The 18,350-nt window shown below is 46.8% G+C and overlaps 1 protein-coding gene across 6 annotated transcripts in view; it reads left to right on the top strand.

The window, feature by feature from the left end:
- EXOC6 (exocyst complex component 6) overlaps positions 1-18,350 on the top strand; it is a 138,720-nt gene that overhangs the window by 851 nt on the left and 119,519 nt on the right. For 2 of the 6 annotated variants that reach the window (XM_040992450.1, XM_040992452.1), the window contains exon 1: positions 11,554-11,695. The exons of 1 other annotated variant lie outside the window; for it this stretch is intronic. In XM_040992450.1, coding sequence (XP_040848384.1) covers positions 11,595-11,695 — 101 coding nt within the window. In that variant the 5' untranslated portion in view covers positions 11,554-11,594. Of the gene's footprint in view, positions 1-11,553; positions 11,696-18,350 lie in introns of those variants that run through there. 3 more of the 6 variants (XM_040992454.1, XM_040992451.1, XM_040992453.1) reach the window with 3 other exon arrangements.

The following is an 18,350-nucleotide window of genomic DNA, read 5'->3' as shown; positions in this document are numbered from 1 at the left end:
TGTTGGTTGATTCTCATATTACCAAGTAGGTCCATTACAAAGCCGTCACATCCATCCCACACACTGCAACTTCTCTGAGAGGAGTGTGCTTGCTGTGAGGTCAGGGGACTTGACTATTCAACGGGTAGAAGTTGGTTCTTTTGAGAGGGGAAATAGCTCTTTTTTTCCCCCAAAGGGAACATACTTTGCAGCATACCAGTACCAAGAGAAAGCAGTGTAGGAAGCCTGGGTGTGGTCCTCCAGGCTCCTGCTGCCACTGCTGCTGCAGGCCTTTAGCTCTGGACCCTGGGGTCTTATAGCCCCCCACCAACATTCCGAGTCTGTTTGCTCTGTAATTATCTTTTGAGTTCATCCTGTCCGAGGGTTGGGCCCAACTTTCCATCTTTGCTTTTGGATGTTTTCCATCTTCTGCTAGGATATAGATCCCTAGCCCCAAGTTTATGTAGGTCTTCTTGAAGAAAACATCCTTTCAGCCTGGCAGCCTTGGCCTTCTCCCCTCATCACCCTCAGGAGTGGAGGCTGCCCAGACCTGTTCTCAAAGAGGTGCCATCCTGCAGCACCCGCAGTGGACCTACAATGCCTGCTGTTAGCTTTGTGTTTGGGTTGTTAAGTGGGGGTGCGTAGGGGACAGCACCCTCACTCAAAGGCTGCTGTTGAGACTCTGATGCTATTTGGGGCCATGGGGTGGAGTCACAGACCCCCAACAACCTATTGCTGGAACCATATTAGCCAAAATGAGTTACACCCATTACATGTTTATAAGATCAGGCCTTCTTAGACCAGCATCTGATACCCTTCAACACACACCTATGTATGCTGTTATTTTGCCAAAGAGGCTGCTGTGACGGAACCTATCAGCTCCCATGGTCAAACGGAAACATTGGAAAATAAAGACAGGCTTCCGTTTGGTCCCATGAGACTTGTGCTCTGTGACAGTACGTCCTGAGGTATTTTCCTTCTGCCGTATTTGTTCTGTTATTCCCTCTGACTTTCTGCCTCCCCAAGTCCAGGCCTCGGGCAAGATTCATCTCACGGTTCCCTTTGTACACAGCTTGTTATATGCCCACCCCCCCGAGCCCCCGCCGCCAGAGGTGTGAAAGCTCAGCCCTCTGAAACCCCAAGGAGCCCAGGGCGTTTGTTCTGACCCCGTGTGTGTGTGTGTGTGTGTGTGTCTGTGCACATGTAATAGGTATTTTTGGTAATAACCATTTTGAAGCTAATGATTTCTGAGGGCAGGGCCTTTGCCTGGCTTACACTGTAGCATCTTCTGCAAAAGCTTCCACTACCTGGCAAATAACACTTGCTCAACTAAATTTGTGTGACTGTAGGAACCCACTGGTGACCTTCTAAGGTAAACACATGGGCAGTGTGGAAGAGGAGGAGGCCTGAGTACTTCATTTCTTAAAAAAAAAAACAAAAAAAACAAGATCTACTTATTTTTATTGGAAAGGCAGATTTACAGAGAGAAGGAGAGGCAGAGATCAGGATCTTCCATCCAGTGTCTCACTCCTCAAATAGCTATAACAGTTGGAGCTGAGTTGATTCAAAGCCAGAAGCCAGAAGCCAGGAGCTAGAAGCCTTTTCTGCATCTCCCATGCAGGTGCAGGGTACCTAGGCTTTTCTAGGCCACAAGCTGAAAGGAGAGAAGCTGAGACACTAACCGTCATCGATATGGGATGCCTGTGCTTGGAGGTGGAGGATTAGCCAGTTGAGCTGCGGTGTTGCACTGCCCCGCCCCCACCTGATTATTTTTCTCTTCTCCCTCCCTCACTCCCTCCCTCTTTTCCTCTCTCCCTACCTCCCTTCCTTTCTTTCTTTTCCTTCCTTTCTTCCTTCGTTCCTTCCTTCTTTCTTCTCTTTCTTGCAAGATTTATTTGAGGATAATAGTGGTAAACAGAGAGAAAGCCGCTCTAATCACTGGTTCACTTCCCAAGCATCAAGTATACCCAGAGCTGAGCCAGGTCGGAGCCAGAAGCCAGGAGCTTCACCCTGGTGTCCCACGTGTGTGGCAGGGGCCCAAGGACTTGGGCCACTATCCACTCTGAATCAGAAACAGAGCAACTGGAATATGAACTGTCACCCAAGTGGGGTGGCAGTACCGCAGACTGCAGTACTAAGCTACAACACTGGTCCCGGAGGTGTTTTCAAACTACAATCCCAAAAAGCAGAGAGGAAGGAAAAGGGATTTGGCTGGAGGCAGGTTGGCCAGCGGGGCCCTTGTGGCTCTGCTGTGAGGCCCTGGACTAGATAGTGAGGGAAAGGTGAGGGCCCTGAGATGTTGGTGTTGGGACGTGAGAGAGACACGGTCTCAGAGAAAAGCTTACACCCGGGCGTGCAGGAGGAGAGGGGATCACGCGCCGGCTGGCGTTTCCCTGTCCCGAGCAAAGACCCTGCTTCAGCCCTCAGTTCCTGCTGTCAAAGCTGCGCTGGGTTAACTGCTCTCCCCGCCCACCTTGCCTTTCAGGGCGGGACTCTGTGATGCCCAGGTCAAGGTCAGTGTTTGTGTTAGCACCGGGTGGGATTGCCTTTCTATCCAGGTGAGCGCTCAGTGCCGTTCAAGGATGGCTGAGCAGCAGTTCGTAGACCATGCGGACCTCTGGTGCAAGCCTCGCTCCATGCATCACCTGGGGGGAACGGGTCTCTCCCAGCAGAGGCGTTGTGAGTGGGCTTTGGGACCAGGTGTCGTGCTGCAGGGAACATCCGTGGTCTGAAGTCTCTGCCACACCATCCAAGCTTTCTCTCACCGCCTCACTTTGCACTGGGCTGTCCCCAGAGCAAGCTCCACGGTGCAGCCCATCTCCCGCCCGATTCCCCGCGGGGTCTTGGGCACAGCTCTCTCTGGCTTTCTTTTGGAAGAGCGGGTGCACATCCCATGATTCTGAAGTCTTGTGCGTGTGTGTTTTCATTCTATGTGTGAAGGGGAAGCGCTGCCCATGGTATGAAGTTTGAAAGAGAGACTTTTATGGGAGAGCTGAGACACTTTGCTTTTTCCTGCCAATAAAACATCTGGATAAGCCATTTCGGAGAGCTACTATCAAAACTGAATGGGAGAACTGATGTTAATTGTGCCAATGATGATTGAACTTGAAAGCAAGAAGTGTCAAGAAAGGCTGGCTCTAAGTGACTGCCATCTCAGTATGGCTTAAGCTTCCCACGTTAGAAATCTGGCAGCTGGCAGGACACTGGCAGGCCAAAGCTCACCAGCAGGAGGGGCATCTGGAGTTAGTTTTCCTGCTTTTATCCCCTTGTCCTGGGCAGTATCGCTTACGCTGTATTGCAACCCTCTGCTAATGTCCACTGCTGAGCCTGAGATAAGAAGATCGCTGAGACATTGCGGTGTGTTACAAAGTCAGTCCCTCAGAGCTGGGAAACACAGGAGAAAACGGGAAATGTGCGAGAGATGACGCACTGGAAGAAATGTCAGTAATTGCTCTATGATAACATAATTGTCGCACACTTGTACTCACAGACTCTTGGGGCTCTTTTCCAGGAAGTGACCATCAAATGTTATCAGCGTTAGAACAAACAGGATATTCAGTGTTTTTTGGAATAAAGATAATGTGCTTTTGGAAAAGAACAGAAACCATTTTTTTCAAGCCCTTAACTGGATACGCTATAAAATCTTAAGATGACATACAAAAACTAGGAAATTCACAAGTTTGTTTCAGCTATAGATATTCCAGAATGCTCTTGCTGTTTGTGTATTCAGAAACGTAAACTCTCTACTTATCAGATGTTATCACATTATATTGATGAAACTTAAAGATCCAGTTCTTAATCTGAACCAGATCTTTATTAGCTGTAGGATTTGGGCTTTGTTTTGAATCTACAAAATGAGGATTATGGTAAAACTTGTCTGAGATGGTTAGTGCTGGTCCCCCAAGCAGGAAATGTCCAATAAATATCACTTTTACCATTACTGTCTAAATTACATCTGGATATATATTTCCTGTAATTGAATAAACACATACTTCAGAATCTTAAAGTAAACAGGTGTAGCATATGAAACACTGTGTAGGCAAAAAATATTGAGTCATGTACATTTAAAAAATTTATATTTTTGATTGACAAATGAGCTAATACATTCATGGGTACAATGCTATATTTTGAAATATGCTTACATTGTTGAATGGCTAAATGAAATAAAATGATATGCCAGTCCTATCATTTTTTATAGTGAGAAAAAAATTTAATTTTCTCAAAAGACAAAGAGAGAGAGGTCTTCCATCCAAGTGGCCACCATGACCTTGACTGTGCCAGAGTGAAGCTAGGAGCCTGGAACTTCTGCTGGGCCACCTGGAGAAAATTATAAAAATTATTATTTTCATTTATTTGAAAGGCAGAGAGATAGCCACAGAGAGAGATCTTCTGTCCACTTGTTCACTGTCCACATATATTAACAGCTAGGGCTTGAGGCCAAACCCAGGAGCTTGAGTTCATCTAGGTCTCCCATGTGGGTGGGAGCCAAGGACATAAGCCGACACATGGGGCGTCCCAGGGTGTGTGTCGCAGGGATTGGGGCTGGAGCCAGGACTTGAATCAGGCACACGAAGGTGCCTATGATGCAGTACCATGACCTCATTGAATCGCCGATGAGAGAGTGGCGTAGGAGCTCCACATGGCGGCTATAAAATGGAATCCAGAGACTCTGTGCAGTAGTGGAGTCTAGCCATGACTGTGCCTCTGGGTGCTTGGCACCTTGTGGAAGTCTGGGGTTCCTGCTAAGAGGAAGCTGTGTTGGTGCCCAGTTTCCACCAGACATTTCAATGGTTCCATTAGTTGCCAGATCTTTACAGCACTGGAGAATTTTTTAAGAAAAATTTGTGTTTGGCAATGAATTTGCCAATCAGGGAGACCGTTTTATGTATTTGATGATTAAGTCAATAGGCTATGGAACTGAAAAGGACATGGGTTTAAATCCTACCTTTGCAACTACTAATAGAGTTGTAGAAAGGAACACTTGAAATATACTTAATGTGTCACTCAGAGCCGATGCTCCTTTACTCATTCATTTAGTAAATAAACAACAACACATACGTACAGTGTGGCAGCATGGTCTGGGTGCTGTTGGCATAGCAAGATCCAAAAACAGCCACATAATTTGTCTCTTGTTAAAAAATCATTATATACCACAGGGCCTGGGGGTAAGATGTCCATAACCCACACTGGAGTATGTGGGTCCACTTTCCTGATCCAGTTCCCGACTCCAGCTTCCTGCTGGTGTAGACCCCAAGGGGCACTGGTGATGGTGCAAGTGATTGAGCCACTTCTGTGGGAGACACAAAATGAATTCTGGACTCAGCCCTCAATATTCCCCAGCCCCAACCAGGTCTGGGACTGTGAGGAGCATTAGGGGCATGAGCTAATGACAGAACTCTCTTTTCCTAATACATAAATGACAGTTTAAGGATCTGGTGTTGTGCTATAGCAGGTAAAACTGCCATCTGCAATGCTGCCATCCATATGGTGCAGGTTTGTGTCCCAGGTGCTCCACTTCTTATCCAGCCCACTGCTAATAGCCTGGGAAAAGCAGTGAAAGATGTCCCAGGTGCCCATTAGTGAACCAGCAGATGGAAGACCCCGCCCCCCTGCCGCCCCATCTCTCTCTTTCTCTAAGTCTGATTTTGATTATATATATTAAAGAGAGAGATGGGGTCATATATATGTGTGTGTGTGTATATATATATATATATGTGTGTGTGTGTATATATATATATATATATATGAAGCAAAATTACAAGATACTAGAACTACTGTAAGTGCATCTGCATGGGTCGCATGTGCAAAAATCAGGCCCAGCACAGTTCCCGGCACACAGTAAACATTCAATAAAAATAGTTGTTAAATGAACAAAGCCCATGTCTAATTGCTTTTGAACTCCACTGAACACTGGCCCATAGTTTAGGAAAAAAGCAGTTTATTTGGCATCAATTTCAATTTCCTGCTATTGTTCTCCACCTTGGGGTTCAGGATCTTTATGGAACAGCACATTCCTGGACACAGTTCTGCTGCTGGAATCCTCCCAGGCTGGGCCAAGCTCTGTCGATTCTCTTGCACTTTCAGAGTGTGGCCACACGGGGGCACTGCTTCAACAAGGCCAAAGCTGGAGGAGTGCCAGGTGTCACCTTGGACATCTGGCAAGCGTGGCTACTATACTTTAGGTTACAGTTCTACAGTTACATCACAAGGGCTCTGAAACTCTTTAAGAAACATCTGGGTGATATTGGCAGAGTTTTGAGAGGATCAAGATCAAGGTGTTTGCTTTAGCTGGTGACAAGGAGAATCTCTCTGCAGACATTTAACTCAACACAAGTATTTGCATTGGGCAAATTCACTTACCCAATAGTAACTGAGCACCTACTGTGTGCCAGGCAGTGGACTAGGCAGAGACCAGTTTTGATTTTGTCTCTGCACATGACTGTGAGGAAGGGTGCCTGGAAAAGTAGAGAGACTCACTACCAGTGTATGCGTCTCAAAGGATGACCATTGCACCTGCCTTACAGTACAAGACTGAGGGCTCTCTAAGTTGCGCGTGGAATCGAGTCTAATGTAAAGAATGTACTTCTCCACAATAGCAAACAAGTGTCAGGCAATGTCCATCCACTGCGCACCCAGAAATCATCATATAGAACCATGCTATTTTGTAAAGGTTTAAAAAATAAAACACATTTCTATGTCTGGCTTTATTTTTATTTTATCAAAGAGGAAGTCAACTGCTGGGCTACCCGGCTTCCTAACCAAATGTCTAGTAATCCCAGTCCCTAACACTAACTGAGCTCCAGACAAAACATTAGATACATACTCTCTCCTTCAATCCCTACACATGTGTGTCAAGGCAGGGACCATTACCGTTCTCAACTCACCCTGGAAGAAGCAGAGGTTCAGCCATGCTGATAACTCGCCAGGGCTCAGCGTGGAGAGATGTGTTGGAATTTGAACCGCAGCAGCTCAGTGCCGGATTGGGGCAGTTCTATTCGACAGCCTCCTTCTCAGGACGCTCACCCAAGATAGGTTATTAGACAAGGGGTTCAAAGTGTAGGCTGTTAATGGCTGAGAGATTATTTACAAGTTAAATTCTTACTTTGCTGGTCGGTTTTGTACTCGACATAGAATGTGTCTTCTGCTTGGCCAGTCTTACTGGTGTAATTTCCTCTTTGAGCACAGATTTCTGAAAGCTAATATCCACTTCCAAAACAGAACTGCACGTGCAATGTGCACTCCTATGCCAACCTCCTCAGGCCACACAGACTGGGCCACTTGCCCCTTGGGGAGGCTTCCTCCCCTCCAGCCCCGCTCCCCCCACCCCCATCCTGCTACATTGGCAGAGCACTGCCTAGATTAAAATCTACAGAGTTAGGGAGGACATTGTTTTAAATCCTTAGCCGAAGTTTTCAGGTACTGGGAACTGTCAGAAGTCACAGAGGTGGAGGCTGGTGGGCCAAGCCACCGCTCACAATGCCAAAATCCCATACAATGCCAGTTCATGTCCTGGCTGCTCCATTTCCAATCCAGTTCTGCTAATGTGCCTGGGAAAGCAGTGGAAGATGGATCAGGTGCTTGGGTTCCCGCTACTCATGTAGGTAACCTGGAGGAAGATCTCCTCCCCTCCCTCTCTCTCCGTAAGTCTTCCACATAAATAAATACATCTTGGGTAGGGGGGAAGAAGTCACAGAGGGAACCAGCAAGAAACTATGTCAGAAACAGTAAATGCACAAAAGCGCTTTCTTCCATCCTGACTTAAACTGCGTGGAAGACAGTTCTGCTTCTGTTGAGGCAGTCTCTATGGGCGTGTGTTGAAATGGGCTTGGCCCGAGGAGTGCCTGAGCAGGGCTGGGCCCCCAGCAGCATTTGGGGCTTGGTTTGGATAAGTGGTGTCAGGACTGGGGAAGAGAAGGAGGATAGGCCTGAGTCACAGATGCTTCGGGAAGGAAGGGATGGTCAGAACGAGACCCCTGTCCCACAGGAAGCTGTCCATGTCCCAGGCCCTGGGCTGTGTATCTTGCTTTGTTCTTCCAAGTGATGAATTTTTGTTATTCCCATTGACTGAGCCAAGATCACCTCCACTGTATTCTCTTTATAGCAGGGGATACAATTTGCCCTCATTTTGTGTTCTTGTTTTAGACTCAGTTTTTTATTCTGCTCTCTCTCCTGCAGTTATCTTGTTCTAACACCAGGTGGTGATGTCTCAGTCACTGGAGGGGTAGTCGGTCAAGCAAACAGTTCAGTGTTTTCCTCCTAAACAAACAAGAAAAAACAATTAGAAAGGTTGAGTCTACGCACAGGGATGTAGCAGCATCCAAGGGAACGTTTTTAAATTAACACAGAAATGGGTAAAGCTTATAATCTCCCTGACAAAAGTTTGTACATACCGTGTATTCTGTGCGGAGTCCAGATCACAGATGGTGCCAGGGAATTGCAAGTAACACCATCCCGATGCTGTAGATTCCCCAGAAGAGCTCTTGATAAACCATATCACATTTCAGTATGTAAAGAGCTAGTTTGAAGAAAGTAACTTCTTCCAATTTGGTATGGGACTAATTCCTGATTGTTACCAGGCTCACACGAATCCAACTCCTACCTTCCTTTTTGGCTTATCCTGGACATTTTCCAAGGGTTTCAGAGCTTCAGCACCGCTGGGTTTCAGAACCCCTCCAGCTTTCTCTCGGTTATGTGGAGAACTCAATGAGGAACTACAGGAAGTTGCCAAACATTTCTTTTGAGTCATGTGGACTCAGGGCCCAATGGTGTGACAGTGGCGGCGGACTGGGGACCAAGGGCATCTCGGCCCATGTATTCTGGAGGCACAGGGAGGGAGGATTTCCCAGAGCAATCTGGACTGTCCCGTACAACCGGAGTGGTGGAAACAAGGAGAGGCTATGGCGACTTGGCACTGGCTTGCCATGGGGCTCCTTGGTGAGAGGAGCAGGAGAATGGGCAGGGCTTCCTGGTGTTGCAGGAAAGCATTCACTCGGGTTCCCTGAGGACCAAGTGTGCAAATGAAACCAAGCCCCACAGGTGTGTGCCAAGAAACTAATAAAAACAAACCTAAACTGTTGAAACAGGAATGGAGAGGTAGAAAATTATGTTAGTCTTAGTCTTTAAAGAAGACTGTGATTAGCTAAGCGAATCTTTTTTTTTTTTCTTTTTTGTAAAGATGTATTGGTGGGCCTGGCAAGCTAGCCAAATGGCTAAAGTCCTCACCTTGCATGTGCCAGGATCCCATATGGGTGCCAGTTCTAATCCCAGCTGCTCCACTTCCCATCCAGCTCCCTGCTTGTTGCCTGGGAAAGCAGCTGAGGATGGCCCAAAGCCTTGGGACCCTGCACCCGTGTGGAAGCCTAGGGAGAAGCTACTGGTTCCTGGCTTCAGATTGGCTCAGCTCTGGCTGTTGTGGCCACTTGGGGAGTGACTCAGCAGACAGAAGATCTTCCTCGCTGTCTCTCCTCCTTCTCTTTCTTGTATATCTGACTTTCCACCTTCCACCCACTGGTTCTCTCCCTGAGTGGCTGCAGTAACCAGGCCAAGCTCCGTCCCGGTCTCCCACGTGCGTGGCAAGGGCTCGAGCATTTGAATCATTTGCTACTGTTTCCTTGCGTCCATTAGGAGGGAGCTGACTGCGAAGCGGAAATTTTTATGAAGGAAGTAAATAATGAGTTGAATTTTTCAAAGACAGATTGATTCCAGATGGACAGGAAGGAAGGTATTAATAGGGGCCTTCCTAACTGTGGCTGGCAGGATGGTGGTCTTCCTAATCCTTGGAACCTGTGAGTACACGACTTTATGCGCTGGTTTTGAAGATGAAGGTGGCATGGGGCACAAGTCAAAGAATGGGATGGAGCTTGAAGCTCAAAACGGAAGGGAACAAATCCTCTCCTAGCACCTCTGGAAAGGAGCTCAAGGCAGGCTAACAGCTGGATTGTAACCCAGTCAGACCCATGCCAGGCCTTTATTTTTAAAAAAGATTTATTTATTTTTATCGGAAAGACAGCTTTACAGAGAGAAGACAGAAAAAGAGACAGAAAGAGCCTCTGTCCACTGGCTCGCACCCCAAGCAGCGGCAATGGTAGGATCTGAGCTAATCAGGAGCCAGAAGCCTCTCCCCAGTCTCCCACACGGGTGTGGGGCCCCAAGGCTTTGGGCTATCCTCTACAGCTTTCCCAGGCCACAAGCAGGGAGCTGGATGGGGAGTGGAGCAGCTGGGACACGAACCAGAGCATATATGGGGTCCCAGCCACTTGCAAGGCGAGTATTCAGCCACTGAGCCAATCTGCAGCTCCCTACCCCCCATGCCAAACTTGTAACCCAGAGAATTAGACTAGAATTGTTTAAAGTTACCAGATCCCTGGTGATTTGCAACCATTACAGCAGAAAACCAATACCAGGGTAATTCATAAGGCTCGCAGAGAAAAGACGGTTTTGGTGCAAACTTTTTTGAAATCTATGCAGTTGTTTTTGTAATATGCGCTCTGCACACACTTTCCGATGTGCAATATGGAACAGCACCGTGAGCCACGCACAGACAGGGAAACCGAGATCACGAGAAAGTGACAGAGATCGGAATCTTACCGAGTGTCACAACTTGAGGACACTTCTTCCCGCCTCTCGGCGTTTTTGTGTGGTGGGGTTGGCCTCTCTTTGAAGTTCGCTGAAGGGCGCAAGTTACACAGCTTGGCTGGTTCACCGACAAGGTCAAAGCCCTCCCAGACTGCAGACCAGAAAATGGTCAGCCTCCGGGCTCGCCTGGCAGTCCTGCTGACTAACCTGGCTCGGCAGCAGCTTTGATCACCACAAACTGCTTTACTGGGCGTCCCACAAACATGTCATTTCCTCAGGACTGGTACTTTAGCCCGAGTGCTCCTCATCCCAGTCACTGTGACCTGGGGACTTTGGGGTTTAAGGACCTTGGCATCAAATCAGAGTGCCCTCTGTCCCAAGGGTCTCCTCTGGAGCTCAGAATCCACAGCTCCGGATTCACCTTTGTGAACTTCCTGCGGGCAACCAGCAGGAATCTGTCCCAGTCACCAAGGTTTGAGAAATCCGTCGGCTAAGGCCGGCACTTTGCTTTTTTGCGACTGCATGTTTTCCTTTCTCGGTCTCCCCACACCTCTGGCCACCACCGTCAAATGTTCCAGTAGCTTTATTACCAATGTCCACCATCCCCATTCCTACTGTACAGCCCGCGCGTAGCTGAGGGTCCGGCACACAGAACTCAAGCCTGTGCGACCGGCAGGGTCTCGCCCAAAGGCCGGCCAGGGGTCAGAGAACCGCCCCCCGCCATAGCAGGCGGATAGGGACACGGCAGGCGACGGCCAGCAGGTGACCGGGCCTGCCGGGGCCGCGCGGGCTGGCCCCGCCCCGCCTCAAGCCCCGCCCCAACTCGCCCTACGCCCCGCCCCGCCTCAAGCCCCGCCCCGCCTCGGCCCACCCGGCCAGCCTCACGCTCCGCCCAATCCCCCTCCAGGCCCTACCTCGCCCTACGCCCCGCCCCGCCCCACCCCGCCCCGGCCCCGCCCCTTCGCGCTCGCGCCACCTGCCGCTCGCTCCCGTCGTTCCCGCGGCGCCGCGCTCCGCTGGTTCCTCAGCTTCCAGCCAAGATGGCGGACAGCCTCGAGGGTCTGGGCGCCGTCCCAGAGCACGAGCGAATCTTGCAGGAGATTGAGAGCACGGACACTGCCTGCGTGGGGCCCACCCTTCGGTAAAGCTCTCCTCCTCCCGGAACTCCGGGCTTCCCCCGGCGGCCGCTGTTGCCGAGCCGGGCGTGGCGTCCGCAGGCGGGCGCGCGCGGAATGGCCCGACAGGTGGTGCGCGCGGGGGCGGGCCGGGCGGCTCGTGGGCGGCGGGACCCGGGCCCGGACCGGGACCCGGGCGAGGCAGAGAGGACGCTGCACCTGTCGGCGAGGCGGCGGGGCGGAGGCCGGCTGTGCCTGCTGAGCTGTCACCCGCACGCCGGTGGGTGTGGCTGCCCCCGGCGTCCCTGAATGTCAAGCGGCCCCCGGTCCCGAGGACACACCCGAGGCCTGCGCGCGCCGTGTCGTGGCCGAGGTGCCGGGTCGTGGGCGGGTGGCATCCTCGGCGGGCGTGGGAGAGTTAAAGTTGAGCCGGAGATGCGGGCAGACGCCAGCCCTAGAATGGGCGGGAGGGGAGCGTGGGCGCTAGGCGCGGGTCCGCGGTTCAGAAGCTTGGTGGTAGAAGCTGCTCTGCTCACCGGGAGCTCTTACATATTTATGAGCAGTTCGTTAATTTTGCATGATTCCCCTCCTCCTTATTTTAGAAGGGATCTCCACCCCCTGGTCTTTAAGATAATGAATATTCCAAGTCAGACTGAGTACTGGCAGCCCTAATAGTGTTAGGTACTGTACAAAACTGTTAGAGTTGGTTAAGCATTGTGTTCAACAATAAGTTTCTTTTAAATGTAAGTTTTCATAATTTGTAGCGTTGGTAACGATTAAGTAGGATTCACCTAGTTAGGAACCTTGAGCGTGATCCTGCCTTACTAATTGCATTTCTTCAGGATACCTCTCCTAGGAGCAGAGAGCAGTGGGTGTGAAGTGAAGCCAGTTGCAGGCACGTTAAGCCTCTTGTTATGAGATATAGGATATCCGCTTCTTGTTCTTGCCTTGCTCTAACACTGGGAACACACTACCCATGGACAGAATTCACTCTCTGGATCTCCATTTCCTTGTTTGGGCCGTGGGGAGGAGGGTGTTTACATGCTCAGGAAACTCGGAACATTGGGGGCTTTCCTAATTGGTTCACTGCTGGATTGTTAACACCAAGTGTGTGGTGAACATTATTGTAAACTTTTGTCTCATCAAGTTCCTACGTGATGTAATAATGCATCATTAGTCTGTTCTCTTACTTTTCTTTTTATTTTATTTTTAAATTAATTAATTATTATTATCATTTTATGATACAGTTAAAGAGTCTCCTGGGATTCCCCTTATCCCCTCACCAATCCCCCCAACCTAGTTCCCCCATATCATTACTAAAGTATAATTCTTCATACACAGTCATATGTACATCATTGCTGGCATGAACAATGGCAGAAAGTCCAGCATCCTATTGTCAAGATACAGTAAACAGTTTCATTGTAAGTCCATGTTTGTCTGGAAGTAGAGATGCATGCTATATTTTATCCTCACATCTGGATATGTTAGTCTCCATTTCACAGTTACTGTACATCCCCTTAAATGAAAAGTCACAGTACAGAATCAAAAATAGGAAGAAAAATAGAAATTTACAATGCCATGAAGTCAAATGACATGTTACTAGATATGACATTCTCCATTACACAGCTACTATTCCCCTTAAATGAAAAGACACAAAACAAAATCAACAACAGGAAGGAAAAAGAAATTAACAGCACCATGAAGTTAAATGACATGCTACTGAATGACTAATGTGTTGCTGAAGAAGTGAAAAAAATCAAGAACCTCTTGAAGAAAATAATGCTACTTTATGATCTATAAGTCACTGAAGGATTTAATCAGAAGAAACTGCTTTGAAGAGATGAAACTAACAAAAAACAAATCAAAATCCATGAGATATAGTTTCCACTGATTTTTGTTCGTGAAATCTGTCTCTTGTAGGCAGCAAATAGATGGGTTTTGTTTTTTAATCCAGTCTACTAATCTGTGACATTTGATTGAGCTTAAGCCATTTACATTCAGGTTTAATATGTATGGGTAATAATTTGGTCCTGTCATTTTAGGAATGGGTTGTTCATTGATGTAGTTTTCTGTTGTCATTTTACTGGGATGTTCTTCACATTTGCCTTTGATTTTAGTGAGTGTTATTCCTCTTCTCTGTCAAGAGAACATCTTGAAGTATCCTTTGTAGAGCAGGCTTGAAAGGGGCATATTCTTTTAATTTTTCTTTACTGTGGAAGAATTTTATTTCATTTTGAAAGACAAAAGAAAGCTTTGCCGGATATGTTATCCTGGGCCGACTATTTTTTTTTTTGAATCTGGAATATGTCACTCCATTCTCTTTTTGACCTCTTCCTGTGAGAGATCTCCTGTGAGTTTAATTGGCATTCCTTTATATGTCAATTGATTTTTTTCACGTGCACAATTAAGGATCTTATTATGTTCAATTGAAGAGAGCTTGATGATTGCAATGTCGTGGTGAAGATCACTTTTGATCAAGCCTATTGGGAGTTCTGTGCCTCTCCTGGAACTTGTTTCTCAATTCTTTCTCTGGATTAGGGAAATTTTCCATTAGTATTTCATTAAATATATATTTGTAAAACCAGTTTCTCTTTCTGCACTTTCTGGGACTCCCATATCTCTTATATTTGGCCTCTCAATAGTGTCTTTCAATTCTTGAATGCTTTTTTTGGCCTGATCTAGCTCTGCTTCCAGCTTTTTGTTTGCTTCCCCCTGATGACAGGAAATATCTTCCAATTCTGAGATTCTTTCTTCTGCTTGCTTCATTCTATTTTGGAGACTCTCCACTGTACTTTTAATTTGCTCTGCTGTATTCTGAATTTCTGATAGATCAGCCTTGATTTGCTTTATTGCTGCTTTTTCCTGTTTAACATGTTTCTTAAATTCTTTGAACGCTTGCATATGCTTCTCATTGTTGATCAGAAGCTTTAAAATGAGTTTTCTGAATTCTTTTCTCAATGTCTTCCTCATTTAACTCTGAGGTTGGCATAGGGTTTTGCTCCTTTGCAGGGGAGTGTTCAGTAATATTCATTGTGCCTTTGTCTCTTCTTTTGCTCTTGATCATTGTACTTCTGGTTAGCAGAGTTTCTCCTTGGGGCAGGTTTCTAAGCTGTGTCACCCACAGGTCTACAGTTTGATTTTACTTATTGCAGTTGGCACACAACTTTTTGCTTGCAGCCACTTGTGCCACAACCTCCAGCGAGTTCCAGGTCTGGGTTCTTGTTGTCAGATAACCACCATGGTCTCCACAGCCCCAGCTCTTGGCTCACCACTCTCCACCTATGTGATACCGTGCTGAGGCTGCACTGTTGTCTCTGCAGCCTTTCTCCCTCTTCCGGTTGGAGCAGGTCACAGGATTAGAGAGACACCAGGTGTCCTATATAGCTAGGTTGATGGTGCTGATCTTGCTGGAACCTGTTGCACGTTAGGTCTGGGGGCCACACGGACCTATTTTGACCTGTACGATGCCACAGTCGGTATTATATTCGTGTGGGACCAGTGCAATCCACTGAACTCAGTGAGTTCTTGCGAGCTCAGCACATGCGCAGCTCACTGTTGTCCCCTGCAGTCCTAAAATTTTTGCCACAGTGTACAAAATGGCGCCTGATGTTCCACTACTAGAATTATTGATCTGATAGCTGTCACATCTGAGGGCTACCCAGACCTGTCTTGGGTGGAACCTGTAGAATGCCATGTTGATGCTGTTCACCTAGTCAGAAATGAGGTCACTCCCAGCTCAGCATATGCTCAGTCCTTTCCCTTGCCTTTGCCTCCTTATGCAAAATGGCACCCAATTTGGCTCTAGGGGGCATAATGGGCTGTGAATCCACCCTGTTCTCACACTGCCCCTCTGGGATCTGTTGCTCTGTCTCTGCTCCTGGTCAAATCAAACAGACCAGCAGGATGGACAGTTCTTTGTCTGGGTTTACCTCCCAAGCTCCCAGTTAAAGTCCCTTCCACCTGGTTGCTGATGGAGTTCAGATGGCCATTAGTTGAATGCTGCTGGAGTATCAGTCACTGCAACACCACACCATTGTTTTCACTGCTTCTCTGTGTTTGTCAGTCTCCAGGTACCCCTCTGCTTTTGTTCTGTCCTCTCTTATGTCCTGGAATGTGTCCTCTCTGCTTCATCCTAATTAAATGTTTCTCCGTCCATTTAAATGTGTACTTACCCTATTCTGCCATCTTGATTCTCTTATTCTCTTAATTTTCTAACCTATTGATCTCTTTGAGATCAGGAATGTTTAGGGTGGTATGGCCATAGACAACAACCTGTTGATCTCTTTGAATACAACTACAGGCCTGGTGATGAAAATAGACAGGGTAAAAGGAAATTTGTTTTCTTTACTGGCATGGTTTAGTTACTAGAATGGTCCATTTTGAAAAATATTGGTTATGAAGGAGACATTTCTTGGGATAATATGCTAGCTGGTATAGTTGAAAAAGATGAAATTAACTTTGAAGAGAATGTTAAAGTATATGACTTTGGGGACATTCTTAATGAGAATGTGTGTCTTCCCAGTGTTAATTCCTTTTGCTTTTGTTGGGTAGTATGTCAACTGCGTACGTTGTTGGAGTCCACTCTATTTTGCAGATTCCAGTGAATCATACGTTATATGATATATGTATATATATATATTTATATATTTGTTCTCGCTCATTTACAAGTACAGTGTTTCCGTACACACATGGAAGGCATTGCCAGAGTCTTTAAACAGTGGCTTAGTGAATACCATTTTCTTCCCTAACTTTTTTGGGGGAGGTTCATGGACTGAGGTACTAACATTATGTTTAAAAAGTCTTTTATGGGATTGGTGCATTGTGCATTAGTCACTGCTTGGGGTGATTACATCTACATTGGGGTTCCTAGTTCAAGTCCTGGTTCCTCTACTTCCTAGCCAGCATCCTGAGTGTGTGCATCCAGGGAGGCAGCAGGTGGTGGCTCAGCTGTGTGGCTCCTTGCAGCCCTGACTGAGTTCTGGACTCCTTAATTGGGCTTGCCCAGACCTGGCTGCTGTGGGCATTTAGAGAGTCGAGCAGTGACTTTCTTTCTACTTTTCAAGGAAAATGAGAATAAAGGAATAATTTTAAAAAATTAAAATATTTGTTCTCTCTGATATGAAAACCTTCATGCACAGTATGACATAAATAGATACAGGTAATCAAGTATATACATATATTCTCACAGATAAACTGTGTGATAGAAACTACATACTGGGAAGTAAAGATATGCTGTGGTATGTGTCTTCTCCTGAATGAAAGTAGAACTCCTAATGAGAAGTTTAAATATACTTTTACCGTGTGCTACTAGATTTTCTACCTTTGCCCATACTTACCATGCCATGATGCACTTAAACAGCAGAAAGTTAAACTTGCACATGTTAGTAAGGGACTGTACTACTGTGATATTGTGGGGAGGGTAATAGGAGGGAAACCAGGGAGGAGCAGCGTGAATCTCTATCGTGGCCGAACTATAACATGGACAATCATGAAAATAAAAACAAAACAGAAAAAAACCAAACCAAAACAAAAAACCTCCAGAGAATTTAAATATTTATTATTAAAATTAAAAATTTGTTTAAAAAGGTAAAACAGTATAACAAAACACCATAAACCATTACCAAGCTTTAGTTCAGTCCCCAGAAAATTGTCTTTGGGCTTTTCCTCTGTCCACTCACAGCAGTGGTTTGGTTTTAGCTTGGGTATTGAATATCCTTCAACGACCCGCAGTGTTACCTTAGTACTGAGAAGGTGGAAAAATGGCATTTGAAGAAGGGGCTTTGGAGGGGTGACTGGACTGGATTGAGTCTTCAGAGTAGATCACTTATGATTAAATCCTGGGGGCTTTATGAGACACCCTAAGGTCATAGACACACACTCGCTTTTGACATGCAGTGTGTTGTGTGGCCAGTGGACCCAGCCAGCAAGAACAGCCTTTACAGATGCTCAATCCTGAGGATCAGAATGAAATTTTTCTCTTCATAGGATTAACTTCTCTTTGTGTATTTTTGCTTTCACTCATTACTACAAGTAATGAAAAGTTACCTGATTCAGAAAATGGGTACCAAGAAGGAGGCTCATTATTCTAACTATCCCTGAAGATGTGAAAGAGCCTTTAGAACTGGTTACTGGAAACATTGGAAGACTTTGGAGAAGCAGGCTACAGAAAGCCTATAATACTTATAGGCAGAGTGTTCCGGTCAGTTCTGGGAAGGGCTTAGCAAACCAGAACGCTGCTGAACACATGGAGGGAAAGGTCATGCTGATGAGGAGTCACACAGGAGTGAGAAATCTGTAGAGGGCGGGACTGAACGCCACCCTGTGACACCATGGCGAAGAGCCAGGCTGGTTGTTTTGTGTCCTGAGATTCTGTAGAAGGCAGACTTCTAAACACCAGGGATTTATTTAGTTTGGCAGAGGGGGTGTCAATATGGCAGAGTATTCAGGCTGTGGCATGGGTGTTAGTGGCTGTTTTCAGTTAGTCTTGCAGTGAAACCCAGGAGAAAAAAGTGCAGAGCGGAAGTAACTTGGAAAAGTCACAGGCTGACCAGAGAAGGAGTGAAGGAGAAGCATGTTTGGGACAAGAATGCAGTGAGGAAGTGTTTGTTCAAGAGATTTGTGTAGGTAAAAGGGAGCCATGTACTCATTAGCAAAACAATGTGAAAAAGACCTTGAGGACAT

This window comes from Ochotona curzoniae, unplaced genomic scaffold, assembly GCF_017591425.1.
Source record: "Ochotona curzoniae isolate NIBS_2020 unplaced genomic scaffold, NIBS_Ocur_1.0 contig_66, whole genome shotgun sequence".
Lineage (NCBI taxonomy): Eukaryota > Metazoa > Chordata > Mammalia > Lagomorpha > Ochotonidae > Ochotona > Ochotona curzoniae.
This window is presented reverse-complemented; position numbering and strand designations above follow the sequence as displayed.